This window comes from Oryx dammah, unplaced genomic scaffold, assembly GCF_014754425.2.
Source record: "Oryx dammah isolate SB20612 unplaced genomic scaffold, SCBI_Odam_1.1 HiC_scaffold_29, whole genome shotgun sequence".
NCBI lineage: Eukaryota > Metazoa > Chordata > Mammalia > Artiodactyla > Bovidae > Oryx > Oryx dammah.
In genome coordinates, this window is record NW_024070213.1 from 68414792 (window position 1) to 68434449 (window position 19658).

A 19658-nucleotide genomic window follows, 5' to 3' on the forward strand; every position below is an offset into this window, starting at 1 on the left:
GCGAATGAGTGCTGTTCTCTCTGTGTTCAGAATAAAAGACTCAGAGCTAAAAGCCCTTGGCAGAAGTGTGGGAGTAGGGTAGAGACTTAAACTACTTGGAAGGACTGGTGAAAACAAATATTGGAAAGTTCAGAGTCCCAGTCAATAGAATAAGAATAATCATTTCTCTCGTTTAAAAACTCCAAATAGCAAGTTTTTTTTTTTTTTACACAAATGCATTCTGTTATAATGCTTTTCAAATCAATTTCACTGCAAATCATTTCTGGTTGGCAGAAACCTGGCTCTTCTCTGAGGCAGCCTGCCTAGATTGGTTAAGTCTCAAAGGCTATACAGTGGTAAGGAGGGTGAATGTAGGAGTTACTACTGCTTCACCCAGGGCAGCTGTTATAGTTACCCCATGTTTCTTTTTTATCAGGGGACAATGATGGGGCTTCTGGGGATTAAATGAGTTAATACAAACCAAGCATTCAGAATACTGCCTGGCACATAGTTAAACATCAATAAATGTCCGATGAATTTTATTTATTTTTAATTGAAGTATAGTTGCTTTACAGTGTTGTTTCAGGTATACAGAAAAGTGATTTGTGTGTGTGTATTTTTTTTCCAGATTCTTTTCCATTATAAATGTTCAGGCTTTGTTTTTTTTTTAGTTTTCTTTGGATTTTTATTGACAACATATTGACAAGTGTAGCTTGTGTGTTGTTGGGTGGTTTTTTGTTTTAGATTCTTTTCCATTAGAAATTATTATAAGATATTGAATATAGTTCCCTGTGCTATACAGTTGATCCTTGTTTATTTATATTTATTTTTTGCCTTGTCTGAGGGATCCTCTATGGTAATAATATCTTGGAAGTTAAAAATGAGATACCAATTGTATCAGGATTTTTTTCTATAGGATTTCTTTCATTGACTGTGACTAAACTAGTACTTTAATGAAGGCAAACAAGTATGTTTATTCAGTAAAATTCCCAACTATTTGAGGAACAATCCACCTAATTAAGTTTTAGCTTCAAATGTCCTTTGGAAGTCCTGTATCTTTGCCAAAATAATTCAACTATGTTTTTAATGTTTTGATTTTGGTTTTTTTGTTTGTTTTGCTTCTTCGAGGGCAACTAGAGTTTTCATTCTAAAATTTTCATTCAACATGTATACACCCATCTTTTTAGCTCGACTTATAAAAATTATCAACTGATTCCTATGTAGTTAATGGTATGTGGAAAACATCAATGAACATCTTAGACTCCCATAGTGGTTTTGTGTGGTGTTGGGTTTTTACAATTTATGAAGCTATAACAAACAAAACGGGGTCGCGAAGAGTCGGACACGACTGAGCGACTGAACTGAACTGAACTGATACTTGATTTTTCAATCTTAAACTACTTTTTACTCTAGACTACTTTTGCTTGTTTTCTTTTGAGATTTGAATGAGAAAGAAAGGTTTAGGTGTAGAAGTGCTAAATGTTTTTCCTCTTGTCTTCATAATCTTCTCTTAGCACCCTCACAAAGCCCCAGAGTGTCTAAACCAAGATCATATTAGATTTTTACCTATCTAGGGGCTTCCCTTGGAGAGGGAAATGGCAGTGTTCTTGCCTGGAGAATCCCAGGGACGGAGGAGCCCAGTGGGCTGCCATCTGTGGGGTTGCACAGAGTCGGACACGACTGAAGTGACTTAGCAGCAGCAGCAGCAGGGGCTCCCCTGTGGCTCAGATGGTAAAGAATTTGCCTGCAATGCCTGAGACTTGGGCATTTGATCCCTGGGTTGGGGAGATCTCCTTAAGAAGGGAATGGCTATTCACCCCAGTACTCTTGCCTGGGAAATCCCATGGACAGAGGGGCCTGGTGCACTACAGTACATGGGGTCACAGAGTTGGACAAGACTGAGCAACTAACATTTTCAACATTTTTCAGGCTTACTGAAACTATACTTGTAGTTATTGCCTTTTTAAAATAAAATGTTTTTCACAGAGTTATTATTGAGAGTCTATTTTACTATTATGACTTAACTTTTCAGAGGTTTTAGGACTGAGGCCCCCTTCTTCCATTCCATAATCCGTGGAAAAAGTTCCTTGTAGTGTTGAAACTCAATTGTTTAAAAAGTTGCAGCTATTATCTTTTAGTTTCATTTTGATGTTATAAAGCTAAGGAATATTCCAAGCATACAAAAAATACAATACCATAAAAACTCTCTTCAATATCTAGATGTTAATAAACTATTTATTAATATTTTAACATGTTTGTTTTAGTCTTTGTTCTCTAAGAAATAAATGCCACGGCTACAGATAGAGATTGCTCCCCATTCTTCTCCCCTTCATTCTCTCATATTTGGGGCATAACCTTCTCATCTTTCTTTTGTCTGTCTTTTAATGGAGACAAGTAATTATCACTTAAGAGTTCCTGTTAATGCCTATGGCTTTGAGGGTCCAAAGAAAGGAGGTAACATGATTAAGTATCATAATGATGAAGGGCTTTTTCATCAGATATGTGCTTTCCCTTGGTCTCTTCTTATCCAAATAATGAGGAAATGCAAAAGCCTAAGATGAAATGGGCTTCCCTGGTAGCTCAGCTTGTAAAGAACCTGCCTACAATGCAGGAGACCTGGGTTTGATTCCTGGGCCAGGAAGATCCCCTGGAGAAGGGACAGGCTACCCACTCCAGTATTCTTGGGTTTCCCTGGTGGTTCACACAGTAAAGAATCCACCTGCGATGTGGGAGACCTGGGTTCAATCCCTGGATTAGGAAGATCCCCTGGAGGAGGGCATGGGAACCCACTCAAGTATTCTTGTCCGGAGAATCCCCATGGTAGAGGAGCCTGGTGGGCTACAGTCCATGGGGTTACAAAGAGTCGGATGCAACTAAGCACAACACAGCAAGATGAAATCTACTTGGATACAGACACCAAACCATGGGGTTATCTTTGGAATATTAATGCCAGGTAGTGTCACTTGAACTATATTTTGGCTTGTAGGTCCTAGTTGGATTGGCAAATCTAGTGATGGGAGGGACCATTTGTTTTTTCCTCCACCATGTCCCATACAGCTAGCTAACCTTCATGATAATAGGTAGTGAGTGTATTGTTCTCTGGAGATATGCCCAAACATGGAAATACTATCCTTACCTGTAATCATATTAGCTAACATTAACTGAGTTGTTATTATGTGCCAGGCACACTGTATTATGACACTCACCTTATCTATTCCCTGTAAGAACTAGTCAAGATAAGTACTACTATCCCCCATTTTCCAGGCATGGAACCAAAGCTTAACCAGGTTAGACAATGTGCTGCTGGTTATGTGATCTCAGGCTACATGTCAACCTAGGCAGTCTGATTTCCAAGACCACATACTTAACCACCAAACACACAGCCTTCCAGTTATTATATTGTTTATTTCTGTTGTCATGAAAAAAACTGGAGTAACAAGAGTGATCATTGATACCACAGGCCCTGTTTGTGTTGAAACAGAAGAGATACTGATTGTACCAGTGTAGCTACCCCAGTGCATATCCTCTAAATATCAGCCCTGAGGTAACCAACTGCCATCATCTTTGAATCTGAGTGTCACAGAATTTTTGAGACAAATTTGAGCATATTTCCTTTTTAAGAGGAATTTAGCATATTTAGCATATTTCCTTTTTAAAAGACATTTTATTTTTTTTTTAAGTATTATTATTATTATTTTAGGCCATGCTGTGCAGCATGTGGGATCTTTGTTCCCCAACCAGGGATCAAATCCGTACCCCTTGCATTTGGAGCACAGAGTCTCAACCACTGGACAACCAGGGAAGTACCTTAAAGCCATTTTAAAGACCAGTCCTTTAGGAAGAGTTCTGTGTTTCAGTGTGAGAGAATGACCTTTCTAAATTATTTTCAGGGGAACAAGTCATCATTTTGAAAGTCTTATTTCTGATTCTGTGTCTCTATTGATTCTACCCAGTGTCAACAGAGAACAGAACTTGGCAGAAACATGATGGGAGGGACTTTTCTGGCAAGGAAAAAAGAAACAGATATGATGGGACTATCTCATGATAATATGGCTGACTTAACTGGCTTAAACAATTAAAAAAACATTATCTCATATAACAGGGAGTCCTAATTAGGGCAGCTTCAAAGTTGGTGAATTCAAGGACCCATGCCAGTTCTTTGCGTCATTCTGCTTTGCCATCTTTAGTCTTTAATTTTTGTCTCCAAAATGGCTACAGAATTCCCAGGTACCATATTCAGGCATGACAAGATCCAGGGAAAGAAGAGTCTTCTTTCAGTGAGTCTCTTTTCAAGGGGAGGAAACGTTCCCCCAAAGGCCCCAGCGAACATTCCCTCAGGTCCCAAAGTCTCAGCGGGCAGGTCTGTAGGAGCCCTGCTCACACCTACAGGGGTTGATTGCAAGAGCCATGGGGCACCACGTGCATGCGTGTTCAATTGCTCTGCCATGTCTGAGGCTTTGTGAGCCCATGGACTGTAGCCTACCAGGCTCTCTGTCCATGGGATTTTCCAGGCAAAAATACTGGAGTGGGTTGCCGTTTCGTCCTCCAAGGAATCTTCCCGACCCAGGGATTGTCTCCTGTGCCTCTTGCATTGGCAGGCGAGTTCTTTACCACTCACCGCACCACCTGGGAAGCCTCATGGGGCACCACACCTGCCTGAAAATCAGGCCTGCCTTCTGAGCTGGGATTGGACCACCTTCCCTGGGAGGGGAGGATTCCTGAACTAAAGTCCTTGTTTGGTTAACAAGGAAGTGAGTCATGGATGTTGAGTATGTAACAAAGTCTAATATTTAGGGTAAGAAAGGCTAATATTTGCTTGGCCTTGGTTTATGCCAAGGGCTTTACATGGATTCTCTTGTTTCATCCTTAAAGTAAACTAAAGGAGCGAAAACAGGGACATTGTTAAAGATTTCCATTTTACTTATGATGAACCTGAGGCAGAGAGGCTAATTAAATGATTAAAGATCATTCAAGAGTAAGTGACAGTGTTATTCAAATTCTGTCAGGCTAACCTCCACGCTCATGCTTCTTCCATATGACAAAGGTATCCAAAAAGCAGTTGTTTTTCAGTGTGACCTTTATTATAAATCTCCTAGATAAATTATCTCAGTCTTTAGCATATCCTAAGAATACTACCTACAATTATGATTACACAAATGTAATCATGGCATACATGCTGTTTCATGACCTGCTTTAGAAGATACTCGCTAATCTCGTGAGTGAACAATGTACCTTGTTGTTTTAATTTGCTGGAGTTTTCAGAAGCCTTAACGGTTTATTTATGCCCAGCAACCAAAGGATTCCTTTAAAAAGGTAAGTCAAATCAAGTCATTTCTCTGTTTCAAACCTCCAGTGGTTTCTCATCTCAGAGTGAAAAGCAAAATCAAATTCCCTATAATTGCTCAGTCCGAAGGGTCACAAAGAGTTGGATACAACTAAAGGACTTGGTGCACACGCATGCATACTTAGTCAAAGCGTGCGGTGTCTAAATTTTTTCTACATTTATTATATTTGAGTTTCTACTATTTGTGGATATATACTACTTAAAGAATCTGATTTAAACTTTGTGATTTGTAATCACATTTATTTTTCTCCTGGGTGGTTTATTTTGTGAGCAAGAAGGGTTAAAACTGTTCCAAAAGCCTCCTCTTCTGCATTAATTCAAGGAAAATGGTTTATGGTACAGGATGATTAAAATTATGAAATATTTGTGTGTGTTTATAATATTTACATGTATTTATTGTTTTCAATATAATCCCCATTGAGCATAGAGATAAAAGGTCATTAGGCTATAAATTAATCATTAGGGTCTTGTGTCAGTGGGACATTTATGATAACAAAGTCGGCTTACAAATTCTACTCTGTATTTGATAGTAAGTCCATTCAAAATTGAACTTGGTTGCATACATTTTATTTACTCCATCCCCTTCCTTGAATTTTAAATGTTAAAAAGTCTAGTTGCTTAATGTGATATTTTCATTTTTTACAGACAAGTACCTGTTTTATGTGACTTCCCAGGTGGCTCAGCAGTAAAGAATTTGCCTGCCAATGCAGGAGAACAGGATATGCAGGTTCGATCCCTGGGTTGGGAAGATCCCCTGGAGGAAATGGCAATTTACTCCAGTATTCTTGCCTGAAAAATTTCATGCATAAAGGAGCATGGCAGGCTACAGTCCATGGGGTCAGGGGTCAAAAAGAGTCAGACCTGACTAAGTGATCAAGCACGCACCAATTTCATGAACCAAATTTTAAATTTGTGATTTTTTTTTTTTTTTCAGGAATACTGTCAGGAATTCCCTGGCAGTCGAGTGGTTAGGGCTCAGCACTCTCATTGCAGAGGTTCAGTTCTTGGGCGGGAACTAAGATCCCACAGCCACATGGCATGCCCCCCCCCCCAAAAAAAGGGTACTAAAGCTTGCCAAACTGTTTTAAAAAAATACTATCAGAAAAATATGGATATATGACTACTATGCTGATTTGGAAACAGAATACCAATTTTTCTTTCCTTTATTTACTTATTGCTTTTTGTTGTTTAAAGCAGTGCTTCTACTTCAATTATGCCTTTTTGTTACACCCAATTCTGATGATGCGCTGACAAATATAAAAATTAATTCTGTCCTTTGGAACTTAAAAACAATACCAGGGAAATATCCTATTTATGGTATGGTGGCTCACAAAGCACTTTAATGTATTTTTTCTTTTAATATCTTTCTTCAGAGTATTCAGGAATTGTGCAAAACAATTTGTTCTGGGTGTGGTTATTTCCTTCTTTCCATTTACAATGGAAAGTTATATAAATCCTTTAACATACACATGACTCTTAAATTGGAGTATTTAAATATTTAAATTGGAGTGTCCCACCAGGGAAGCGCAATTAATAAGGATTGTGTTAATGAAATAATGGAAAGCAAATGACAAAAGTCTATCTTAAAGTAAGTATATCATCTGATTTCCTTACATCAGTTTATGTGTGTGGCACACACAGGGGTTGGGCTTCCCTATGGCTCAGTCGGTGCAAAATCTGCCTGCAATGCAGGAGACCTGGGTTTGATCCCGGGGTTGGGAACATCCCCTGGAGAAGGGAAAGGCTACCCACTCCAGTATTCTGGCCTAGAGAATTCCATGGACAGAGAAGCCTGGTGGATGACAGTCCATGGGGTCACAAAGAGTGGAACATGACGGGGGTGACTAACATTTTCTCACAGGGATCAGCTTAGATTGGGTGAAACAACATAGAATATCTGGTTTCTAATTATTCAGTGGTTGTGAGGCTGGAAAGGCTTCAATGTTGCAAGATCTTTAAAGTGGACTGGCTGTGATTCCAAGGCCTGCTGCCTAGGGTGGCTGAGACTCCCTTGGGTTAATAGACAACTTTGCAAGCTGGATGTGAGTAAGCGTGAAGGCGTGCAAGCCTTCTTTCTGTCTGAGGAGAGAATGACTGGAGCCAGTTCTGTCCTTCTTGTCATCTCTGGGCCAGTTCTCCCTCCCAACTCTTCCACATGGCTGACCACTGACCAAGGAGAGCACCTAGAACGGCATCTGAAGCTCTTCAGATCACAGTGGTCCCAGTCCTCACAGTAGCTCCCTCCTCTCTTTAAGCCTCAGTTGCTCTAGACGCAGTGAAGTGAGTCGTTCAGTCACATCCAGCTCTTTGCTACCCCATGGACTGTACAGTCCAGGGAATTCTCCAGGCCAGAATACTGGAGTGAGTGGCTTTTCCCTTCTCCAGGGGATATTCTCAACCCGGGGATCAAACCCAGGTCTCCCACACTGCAGGCAGATTTCCCTGCGGAGCCACAAGGGAAACTAACTCTAGAAGGCATCCTTCAAATCAATGACTGAAAAATAATTGGCTCATTCAGGAATTTCAGACAATAAAGTATAAGGATTAGGTGTGTATCTTAAAGCAAGTCTCCAATTATCCTTTGACTTTTTTACACCCAAAATAGAAGTTTTGCATGGACTGTTACAGGGAATTAATAGCCCTCGTTCCTTTAAATTTTCATGTAAAATGCGTGTAAAATAGTACTAACTACCTTGAAGTTGCTCAGTCTTGTCTGATTCTTTGTGACCCCCCCCAGATTGTAGCCCCCCAGTCCTCTTGTCCATGGAAGTCTCCAGACAAGAATACTGGAGTGGGTGCCATTCTCTTCTCCAGCGGATCTCTCCCACCTAGGAATCCGAACCCAGGTCTCCTGCTTTGCAGGCAGACTGTTCACTGTATGAGCCACCAGGGAAGACTGCTAACTACCTTATGCAGTTGTTTTCAGGACTAAAGGAGATAATGCAAGAATGTTTAGCTATAATGGCTGAAAATTTTGTTTTCTAACCTTCTCTTCCCCTCCTAATGTAACCCCTCCTAAAGCCGGCTTACCACAGCTGAGCTGAAACTTCAAAACCACCTTTCAGTCAGGATCTCTGCAAGGGAATTAATATGGTTTAAATCAATTTAATAACATCAAGATGTAAATGACTATCACCCACAGGTGGGCCTGGAGAAAAATTTTGCATTTTAAAAGAGGATTAGCTGACTGGAAGGATTCAGAAAATACGGAACTTGTTTGTTTTTTAGGAGGGTGAATTGAGTTCCCTGAACCCTTCACCCCAAGATTGAAACCGTGCCTGGTAGGTAAAGCGGATTTTGGAAGGGAAGATTTAAAAAGCACGTTTAATTAATAAGCACTCGAACTGCAGAACTAATTCACCCTGCTTCGCACCAAGTGGCCTCAAAGATCATAATGACCTTGGCCGTCCTTATATCGGAATGAATCCTCACTAGAAAGAAGGGCGAGAGAGAAAGACAAAGCTCAACTGAATTTCCGGAAAGGATGTTTTTATTTGAATAAACTCTACCCAGTCGTTACTTCCTCACGCCTCTCAGCTAACTTTTAACCCTCTTTGGAGGTTGCCAGAGTTCTATTCGGGGCGAAAAGACTGCAGAACTCCTGAGGGTCTCGGGGTCGGGGCGGGGTGGGGGTCCCCCCGCCCTGCAAGTTTCACCCGCCGGACCCCGGGAGGGGGCGAGCAGTGCGGAGACGGCGGAGAAAGTTTCCGGCTCTGCTTGGGCCCTCCCCCAAACCCGAGCTAGCCGGGCGGGGGGACTGATCTCCGAGGAATTGGCAGTTTCCGGGAGGCTGGGGTAGCGACCTGAAGCACAGACGCAGCCATCTAAGCAGGGATCCGGGGGGCTCCCCAAATACTGCTCGGGAAGAGCAGCGCTGGTAGAACAGCCCAGCCACATAGTCCCCAACTCCCACCTGCGCCGGGAGTGACCAGACCGCCTGGGGCGCGTCCCAGGCCTCTCGGGGCGGGGCCCGCGGGGCGCGGGGCGGGGCTGGGGCGGGGTCGCGGCCCAGGGGGCGGGGTCGCTGGGCGTTTCTGGGGCCCCAGCCGCGCCAGGAGCCGGGCCGGGAAGCCGGGAGGCGGCGGGAGGGGCCGGGACGGCCGGATTGAGCGGCGGCCGCAGCTGCAGCAGGACGGCCCGCCGGCGGCTTGCGGCCGCGCTCCGGGAACCTCGCGGGGGGGCGGGCGCGGCACCCCCTGCCTGGCCGCCAGCACCCCGGGGAGGCGGCCCGCGCGCGACGGGACCAGCAGCATGAGCAGCGGCTACAGCAGCCTGGAGGAGGACTCCGAAGACTTCTTCTTCACCGCCAGGACCTCCTTCTTCAGGAGAGCGCCCCAGGGCAAGCTCCGCACCGGCCAGCAAGTGAGTGGTGTGCCCGTAGGCGCAGTAGCCGGCGCCCAGTCGCTCCCGGGAAATCCCGGGGCGGCAGGACCCCAACTCCACGTGTCTCTGCGGGGTGCACGAGGGATGCTCGCGAGGAAGGAGGAGGAGGCCATCGAGAAGGGGCTTCTGTCGGATCCCGGAGTAGTGCCTCGAGCTGGTGCTTGCGGACTTGCGCTGGGCGCACCGGGGAGGAAAGCGGAGGAAGGGCGGGGAGGCGGAGGGCCCTCTCCCGCCTCCTGCGCCAGATGGCCTCTGCGACTCCGCCTCGGGCGGCCGGCGGCTGGGGAGCAGTTCTGAGAGCCTGGAGTCGTCCCCAGGCCACTCCCCACGGTTCCCCTGTGCCCGGGGACGCCCTTCGCCCCCTCGCGGTCCTCATGGCGGCCCCCTCTATTAGTCGGTTCATTGGCCTCTGGACCCTGGAGTGTTTTGGGGGCCGTGTAACGGCCAGGAGTGGACGTAGGGACTCAGCCTCCCCTACCTTCCCGGTCGGAGCGCCTCTCGTGGCGGGGTGGGGGGCGCTGAGGGAAACACGGGGCCTCGCCAGAGCAGGCGCTCATTAAATCTGGGTGGCAGGAGTCACGGTGGTGCGTTTCCAGTAAAGTCACATTTATAGGTGCCTCTAATGTTTTGCAAACAAGTTCCGGTACTAGGTAGGAGCAGCCGGCGAGAGCTGAGCCTTCGGTCGGTTTCTTCCTTTTTTGGAGGAAGCGTGCAGTGGAAAGCATGACTTGGGAAAAGATTGGAAGGGAACTTGGGTTGGTTTCGCCGACCATGATTGTGTGTTTCAAGGAGGCTCCCCCGAAAGGGGACTCTTGGGCTGATGTCTGAGTCCGGTGCTTGAACCCCGCGGCCTCCTGGCCCTGGGAGCCTCAGCAGGGAAGTCCTGCCAACGCAGACGTACTGGTATCCGATTAGAGAAGGCTGGAATGGAACAAAATGATTGCTCTTAAAAAAGAGCAGGCGCGCGCCCAACATTGCCATCAGACTTCTTTCTGGAGACTAGAGGCAAGGAAAATGATGACTTATGGGAGGAGTGAGGACGGAGTAGTGTGTCAGGATTTCCTTGCCAGACCTTTTAAGTTTACTTAACCACTTTAGGAGGTCAAATTTCTTTTTAACATAAGGAAGTTTTAGTTTCTTGAACCTCTTAACTTCCCAAACCTGAAGAAGGGGCGAAGGGTAGGGAAGGGCAAGGGTCAGGTGCCCTGACTCAGTAGCTGATGGTCCCAAGTGAAGTTCTGAGTCAATTGTTTCTAAGGCTTAGTCACTTTAACCTGAGGCTGCTATAACATATGCTAGGTGACTTCAACAACAAAGTTAGGTATTTCTGAAAGTTCTAGAGGCTGTATGTCTGAGATGTGGGTGCCAGCATGTTGGATTCTTTTTGGCCTTAGGGGTATGCAGGGGATCCCCCCAATCAAAGGTCAAATGCTTGCCCCCAGGCAGTGGGAGCCAGGAGTCTTGACCATTAGACCACCAGGGAAGTCCCAGCATGTTGTGTTCTGATGAGGGCCCTTCCTGGCTGTAGATAGCTGATATCTATCTGGCAGTGCCCTCACTCCAGGAAAAGGGCTACCTCTCACCTTCTTATAAGGCCACTTATCCCATCCTATGGGCCACCTTGAAGACCTGATTACATCCCAAAGGCCCCACCTCCAAATCTTATCACATTAGAGTTTCATCATGTGAATTGAGGGGTAGGGGGCAGAGGCAAACAGTTCATAGCAAGTGAAATCTTATTTTTAGTGAAGTGTATTCTAGCTATGAGTTTGCTGTGAAGTTTGGAAGTCAGGAATGCCTGCCTCTCCAGTCAGTGCATTGAAGAATTGCATTTCCTTCCTTTTTTTTTTTTCATTTTGCTTTTCTCTTTCTTGGGCTCTGCTTCCTTTCTCTTGTCTACTTTGTGCTTTTTTTTTTTTCTGTTTATGTCACTGTCATCATTTGACACTTTGAGTAGAGACTGTCAGAGACCGTTGTGCTCATTTGAAGTCTATCCCAGAGGCTACTAGTAGCTGCAGAAAACTAGTTGGTGTTGAATTCTCCAGGCATGAGATGCTCCTTTATGAGGGCCAAGGTATCCAGGTTGAACTTGTATGAAAATGTTTTAATGCTTTAAAAAGCAAGAATGTTTTTTTCTGGGTTTATACATTTAGAATGTCTATGTTATACTCATTAACTTATGTAATATTCATCTACTACATATAACATACTCATTTAATGATAACTTATTTAGTATTTAGGATTGTCCTACCATCAATATATATTTTGAAGATTGTGCTGAAAATCAGAACAATAAGTCCAAGATCTTGCTTAAAGAGCTTCCAAGTATATTCTGAAACTTGATTGCTGTGTATTTCCCCTTCTAAAATAATACTTACTGGGTTCTGAGTTAGAGGACTTATTTACCAGTTGGAGAAGGTGTTCTAACTGAATTTTTGTGGGCATTTTGGTTTATTTGAAGAGTGAGTCTGTTAAATTCCTGAAAAGATATATGAGTTAAGGAAGTCAAACTTATCATAAATTTAAAGCAAAGTAGTGTTAATACAGAACATGTCTTTTACCCAGTGTTAGATAAATCTTTTTTCCTTTTTTATGCCAGTGATTGTAAGAATTAGGTAGGCACCTCTGACATATAGTTTAAAAGTGAAATTTATGTTTTCTCTAAAGAGGTGGAAAGAGAAGTGTTGCCAGAAGGATCAATTATGGATAATAGTGATTTTTTTAAAGTGCTATACCACCTGGTGGAAAGGCCAGGAAAATGTGGTTTCTAGAACTCTTGAAAATATCCAGGGAAAACAAGATGTCTGTGGTAAATTCAGGATGGTGAGAAAGGGGGAGAGAGGGTGAGAAATTTCTTTCTTCTCTTGCCAAGCAAAGGAACATAGCCCAACTTTTTCTTTCTTATTTTATATTGGTGCCCTCTTTAAGAAAAAAAAAGAAGGAAAAGGCTAAAAACTTGTCTGAAAGGTACAAAGGAAAGAAATTGTGGCCTTTTTCTGGGAGTTTGAATGCCATGCTTACTGCTGTATCCCCAGGGCCTCCATCAGTGAGTATTAGTTGAATGAATTAATGTTTTCCTGCTTTGATAACTGTTGGCTTTTTATGGGTATTCAGTGTACCCAGACTTATGATTCTCCCAAGAATCCTCTGCAGCATTAACCTAATGAAAGGTTGGGCCTTGTTAAGTGATTTGCTGAAGATCCACACTTAGGTAGGGAAAAGGCAGAACTCAAGTTTTCCTGACTCAAAATTCCAGTCTCAAAAAAAAAAAATTCCAGTCTCCTTTTCATTGCTTCTTGGCTATAAAAATAATTTGAATATTCCAGTTTACTTTTGCAAAATGGGCATCTGTAGTTTAGGAGTTTCTTACCATTTTGACACCCTGACTTTCATGTATCTTCATTATAGTGTTCATAAGTCATCTCTATGAATGTACTGTTACGCTTTGTGCAGAAGCAAGAATGTCAACAGTGTGTTAACTCATGATTTTCCTTTTCTACATATTCAGGCTTCCAAGAGTAGAAATGGACTAAAATCATTAATCTGTCAGACCATATTCTGCTTCTCTAAACCAAGGTGATCACTTTTCTTCCTGAGCCTTGGGTACATAATAGGAATAAGAAATGACGCTGTGTTTGCTTTAGAAGTAGAATAATTAGGAAGTAATAATAATAAAAGGGAGTTAATAAATTTTTTTTTAAAGATGAAGTCTTATTTAGGAGCTTGAAATTGTCTTCTGAACCCTCCACACTTTTTAAGAAGTTCTGCTGAAGAATGAGTTAATAAGGCAAGCGTGTGAGACTCCATGTAACAGATCTTAAGTTCATCCATAGGTTTTTTCCTTGTTATAATTTAAATATTTTTGTGTTTCTCTGGCTCTGCATTTTACACCTAGAACCAACAGTAATGAGTTGCACTATGTTATTCAGTGTTTCCATTGGAAGTTTTGGTGATAGAGTGCTGATTTACAACACCAAAGGTATTTTGCTTAAACTTTTTATACTGACAGAGTCCCTGTATTACTGAATATAAACATTCCCAGCAGTTGTTTTGCCGTACAGCAGGTGTATGGTTATTTGCACATCCCGTCGCCGTGTCTGATATATTCTGTTCTTACATAGTGTTAATCCAATGGAATTTTGTGTTTGTGTGAGCAGGACTCACAGAAACACATTCCTTTAACTGAATTTCAGAAGAAAATTAGTCACCAGTCTTATATACCAGCAAGCATGAACAATACACACTCTACCCCATTTCTTTTTCTGGCTAACGTGCAAGAGTTAGAGTTCTTTGGAAAGCAGTGACACAAAACATTTACAAAAAGGAAAGCTAAACGCATCCAATAATGTGGTTATTCTTCTTAGATTTCCTTTGGCAGTCAGTGCATGTCGTACTGTAAACATTCGTTTTGGGGACAAAAAAGTGAGACTGGCCGAATGCTTTCTTGTGTACAAACTCCTCGCCTAAAGCATCAACTCTTGTTTACTCTTAGCTTTCCACATAAATTGCTGCCTTTTGATAAAGACCCCAGTTTGAGGCTTGCTTTTCGCTTCTAATTTGTCCCAGGATCATTGGCTAGCTGGGCCCCTCTTTGGAATGGATGGTGAGAGACAATGTAGGGTATAATAAGGTAAATGCTTGCAAAGATACATCTTGACTAACTTGGCCCATTTTTGTCCTTGTCTCATTGAAGAGCTGATATATGTTGCCTTGTAGGAGGCTATTATTCTGGTTAAGCAGGCAGGCTACAGTCCTACAGTCCATGGGGTCGCAAAGAGTCAGACACAACTGAGTGACCACACAAAGCATTGCCTATTATTATATATGTTATATATGAGGAGCTAGCTTATTGTTTGCTCTCTGATGCAACAACTTTTAAAACAAATACTTATTTTTATTTATTTACTTATTTGGCTCTGCCCAGTCTTGGTTGCAGCACATGGGATCTTTAGCTGTGGGATGTGGGATCTAGTTCCTCCACCAGGATTCGAACCCAGGCTCCCTACATTGGGAATGCAGAGTCATGGCCACTGGACCAGCAGCGAAGTCCCTGATGCAACAACGTTAATTAAGAGCCAGTAACTAGGAGTCTAGTCTTATTAGGCCTCTTCAGTTCCCTTCAAGATTCAAGGGAGTCCCCATCACGGAACCCAGGCCTGGAATTGCTTCTTTTAGTTCTTCCCTTGTCAACTTATATGCCACCTTCTCAGAGAAGTCTTCCTGAACCACCAATCCAAACTAGACACCCTTCCCTCTTAAAGTACTCTGCTCTTTCCCTTCATAGTAAAAGTTGTAATCTCTTGTTATAGTTTGTTTAGAACAGAGTCTAGCATGTTTACCCAGGGTCTAAAATAAATGCCTGGCACTTGGTAGGTGCTTGAGGAAGTGAAAGCCTTCTCATCGTTTTGAATGAAAGGCCCAGTACTAGGTACTGTGAGTTTTCTTTTAAACACAAGTACACAATTTCCCCTCTTATCACAACTAGACCATAATCCTCCACTGCAACTTATAGAGGGTCAGTTCAGTTCAGTTCAGTCGCTCAGTCGTGTCCGACTCTTTTCGACCCCATGAATCACAGCATGCCAGGCCTCCCTGTCCATCACCAACTCCCGGAGTTCACTCAGATTCACATCCATCGAGTCAGTGATGCCATCCAGCCATCTCATCCTCAGTCGTCCCCTTCTCCTCCTGCCCCCAGTCCCTCCCAGCATCAGAGTCTTTTCCAATGAGTCAACTCTTCACATGAGGCGGCCAAAGTACTAGAGTTTCAGCTTTAGCATCATTCCTTCCAAAGAAATCCCAGGGTTGATCTCCTTCGGAATGGACTGGTTGGATCTCCTTGCAGTCCAAGGGACTCTCAAGAGTCTTCTCCAACACCACAGTTCAAAAGCATCAATTCTTTGGTGCTCAGCCTTCTTCGCAGTCCAACTCTCACATCCATACATGACCATTGGAAAAACCATAGCCTTGACTAGACGGAGAGTAGTCCTTTAAAAATGGGTAATATTGGTGGTAACCGGTACTCTTGGTTTAGCTCCCTTTATTTTTCCTTATTTTAAGCTTCAATCATTCATTCATTTATGCAACAATTGAGTTTATTTTTGCTATGAAGGGAAAGAGTTTATTTTTGCTATGAAGGGAAAGAGCAGAGGGCTACTTCAGATCAGTGATTCAGAAAGACTTCTCTGAAAAGGTGAACTGTAAGGAGAAAAATGCGACCACCTCCACCCAAATCTGGCTCTGGGAATAGAGCAATGAAAAAACAATGTCCCTAATCTCATTTAGCAATAATTTTTAAAAAGCTTATCAAATAAATAAAGCATCTCTCATTTTTTTAAAGAGTTTGCTTCTTTGGTAAAAGGAAACTTTTGAACTGTTTACAGTTTTTTCAGGGATACCCCTGTTGTGCAAAGTCTGGTAAAACTATTACATCTATTTAGATAGAAATGTTGGCTGAGATGTGTATCCCTGTAAAACAAGCCACATTTCTCTGTTGACATCTGTCCTAAAACTGTAGAGGACTGTCATATATAATCATCCTATAGTTAGTGTTAGCTTGGCTGTCAGTGGCTAGCTGAAATGGTTTTTGCTTACTTGTATATACAGACACACACACTCACGCACACATTTTTAATGGAGAGGGCCCAATTACACACCAGGAAAGAGATATCAGAGCCTATAAAAAAATTAGCATGTGAAATGATTGTGAACATGTCACAAAAGTGACCATCATTCTAAAAGTGTGTTGCCCGCATAGGGTAGTTACTAGTCAGGTATGGCTGTTGAATACTTCAAATGTGGCTAGCCTGATTTGAGAGATGCTATTAAGTCTGAAATACATAGTGAATTTCCAAGACAAAGAGAAAATATATCACAAATCTTGTTTTTATTATTGGTTACATGTTGAAATAATACTGAGTATATTGAGTTAAATAAAATTAATTTTTATATGTTTATTTTTTAACATGACTATTGGAAAATTTAAAATTAATGACTTCCTAAAATAACTGACTTCCCTGGTAATCCATTGGTTAAGAATTCGCCTGCCAGTGCAGCGGACACTGTTTGGATCCCCGGTCTGGGAAGACTCCACATGTGGAGGAGCAGCTAAGCTCGTGCACCACAGCTGCTAAGCCTGAGTGCTGCAACTACTGGGCTGTGTGCCCTAGAGCCCGGCTCTGCGGCAAGAGAAGCCACTGCAGTGAGAAGCCCGTGCACAGCAACTACAGAAAGCCCACGCGCAGCAATGAAAGCCCAGCACAGCCAATAAATAATAGAGACAGTGGCTTGTGTTATACCTCTGTTGGACAGTGCTGTTTGCAAAAGCAGAGTTGCGAACTCTGACCAAGGGTGTCAATCTCTATCCTCTAGATGGCTGCAGGTGGATGGATTGGGTACCAGCCAAGCCCACTGGGAAGATTTTTCTTTGTGAAGGGAAATGTGCCCGTTGCTGTTTGGAATAGTTTCCTCTTAGCTTAGCTCGGGTCCCACATATGAGCTAAATGAGCATTTTGAGGTTGTGAAACTTGTGTATATAGGACTTCCCTTTTTTTTCCACTTATGAACTGAAAGGATAAAACCATCCTAGTCGCATTCTAGCTGCAACTGTGCCTTCACTGTGCAGAGGCAAGCGCTCATCTTTCATAGAGTATTAAAACAGCCAGAGTAATCTGCATTTTATAGACTGTAATTGCCCACTTCTACTACATATGATTCCACCAGCTAAGATAATTTACTAATTATACATTGCAACACTCAGTTCTTTTTCCAGATACTAAACAAAGTGAGATAATTAGAGGAGGGAAAAGGGTGAGGTGGGAGATTGGAAGCCAGAAGAATAGATTTAGAAGATCTTGGATTTAAAAGATTTAGAATGTAATCAGCAGAGTGTTTTCATGAAATTAATGCCAGTTGGCCAAAGTATGTGTGTGGATTGTGAAAGGAGCTTTCTAAATTCATTTCCCAAGTGTTTATGAATATTCACAATGGGCTAGACTGCTGCTGGGGATTCAGTGAACAAAACAGATTGAAACCTGCTCTCATGGAGTTTACCTAGATCAATTCTTATCCATGGTAAAGAGCAAGATCTTAATTCAAACTTTGGCTCCATGTTTGTTATATATATACTCAAAAAAGGAGTAATTTCTCTTATGTATATCATTTGCACTGGAAAGATTTTAAGATTTTTGTGGGTTAGCTAGAGTAATATTTCTAAATTTTTAAAAATAGTGATATAAAAATCACAGATGATATTAATCCATAAATATTTTGAAGAATAATTTTCTAGGCTTTTTCACTTTTTTATTTTACAAATATGTAATCTTACTGTACTGTTATTCTTAAAAATTGTGATTTGGGAATTCCCTGGCAGTCCAGTGGTTAGAACTTTGTGCAGAGGGCCCAGGTTCAATCCCTGGTCAGGGAACTAAGATCCCACAAGTTGTGCGGCCCCACCAAGAAAAAAACATTAATAAATTGTAGTTTAATACAGGTAACATTTACCATCAAAACCATTTTTCAGTGTTCAGTAGTGTTAAGTGTATTTACATTGTTGTGTATTCAATTGCCAGAACTTTTTCTTGGGAATTGAAACTCTGTCCTCATTAAATTACACTACCGTTCCCCTTTCCTCCTCCCGGCCAACTCCTACTTTTTGTTTCTGTTTGGCTGTTTGATATCTCTCATAAGTGGTATCATACAGTATTCGTGTTTTTGTGACTGGCTTATTTCACTTAGCGTAATGTTCTTAAGGTTCATCCATGTGTCAAGATTTCCTTCCTTTAAGTCTGAGTAATATTCCATTATATGTCTACTTCATCTTGTTTATCCATTTACTCAGTCAGTGGACACTTGGCTGCTTCCACCTTTTGGCTCTTGTGAATATTGCTGTTGTGAACGGGAGTGTACAGATATCTCTTAGAGACTTTGCCTTTATTATTATTGCTTAGAAACTTTGCTGTTATTTCAGGTATGTACTCAGAAGTGACACTGCTGAATCATAAATTCTCTTTGTAATTTGTTGAGGAATATTGTACTGATAGATTTCCTGCTATTTAAACTTAGAATTATGAGATACAGCTGTGTGACTTCAGCTATCATTTTGATGTCTGTATTGTATTTTATTGAATAGGCTCTCATTCCTGAAATAGGGAATACATGGATGTTTCTAATTTTTGCTACTATACATAACACTGTAGTGAACAAGAGCAAGAAACCTTTACCATTTATGGATTATTTTTAGGATAGATATACAAAATAGAATTTACTGAGCATGAGGGTGTAACCATTTTTATGAGTAGTTATTTATTGCAGTTTAAGACTATTTTTAATCTAGTTTCATTGCATCCTCAGCTGCACTGGATGCAGTCAGTAAGATAGAGGAAAAACATTGCAAAGTCACCTCATTGTTATTTAATTTGCATTCCCTTGGTTAATAGTGAGTGTAGGGACTTCCCTAGTTGCTCAGTGGTTAGGACTGTGCTTGCACTGCAGGGGGGCACAGGTTGGCTCCTTGGTGGGGGGGACTAAGATCCCATATGCCGTGGGGCAACTAAACCTGAGTGCTGCAACTACAGAAGCCGGTGTGCTGCAATGAAAACCCAGGGAATTTAATATTTTTTGGTGCTTTTGCATGGATCTTCCTCTTGGTGTGAGCAATGTTCATGGCCTTTGACCATTTGTTAGGTAGGTGGAAGTCTGGAGAGCATTGCTCTTTGCGTCTCCTGTCTGTTTAGTAGGGTAGGTGCTGCTTCCCCTTTTTTGTGGTCAGCTGAACTTCAGGTTATTTTTGACTTTGTTTGTACCAAAGGGTGGTTGCATATTCTGTCCTTTTGAAATACATTAGAATGTGTTTCAGGCTGACATCAGTGAAACTCAGAGCAAAATACTTTTTACTCCTATAATTATGGCACGGGAAAAGCATTGCTAAGACAGCATCAGCATCTGTGAATAC

The 19658-nt window shown here is 42.2% G+C and overlaps 1 protein-coding gene across 1 annotated transcript in view; it reads left to right on the plus strand.

Moving 5' to 3' along the window:
* The first annotated feature begins 9478 nt into the window (after positions 1-9478).
* The window catches only part of RASSF3 (Ras association domain family member 3), a 77164-nt gene continuing 66984 nt past the window's right edge, over positions 9479-19658 (plus strand). Inside the window, exon 1 of the mRNA XM_040233376.1 lies at positions 9479-9685. Coding sequence (XP_040089310.1) covers positions 9575-9685 — 111 coding nt within the window. The 5' untranslated portion in view covers positions 9479-9574. The remainder of the gene's footprint in view (positions 9686-19658) is intronic.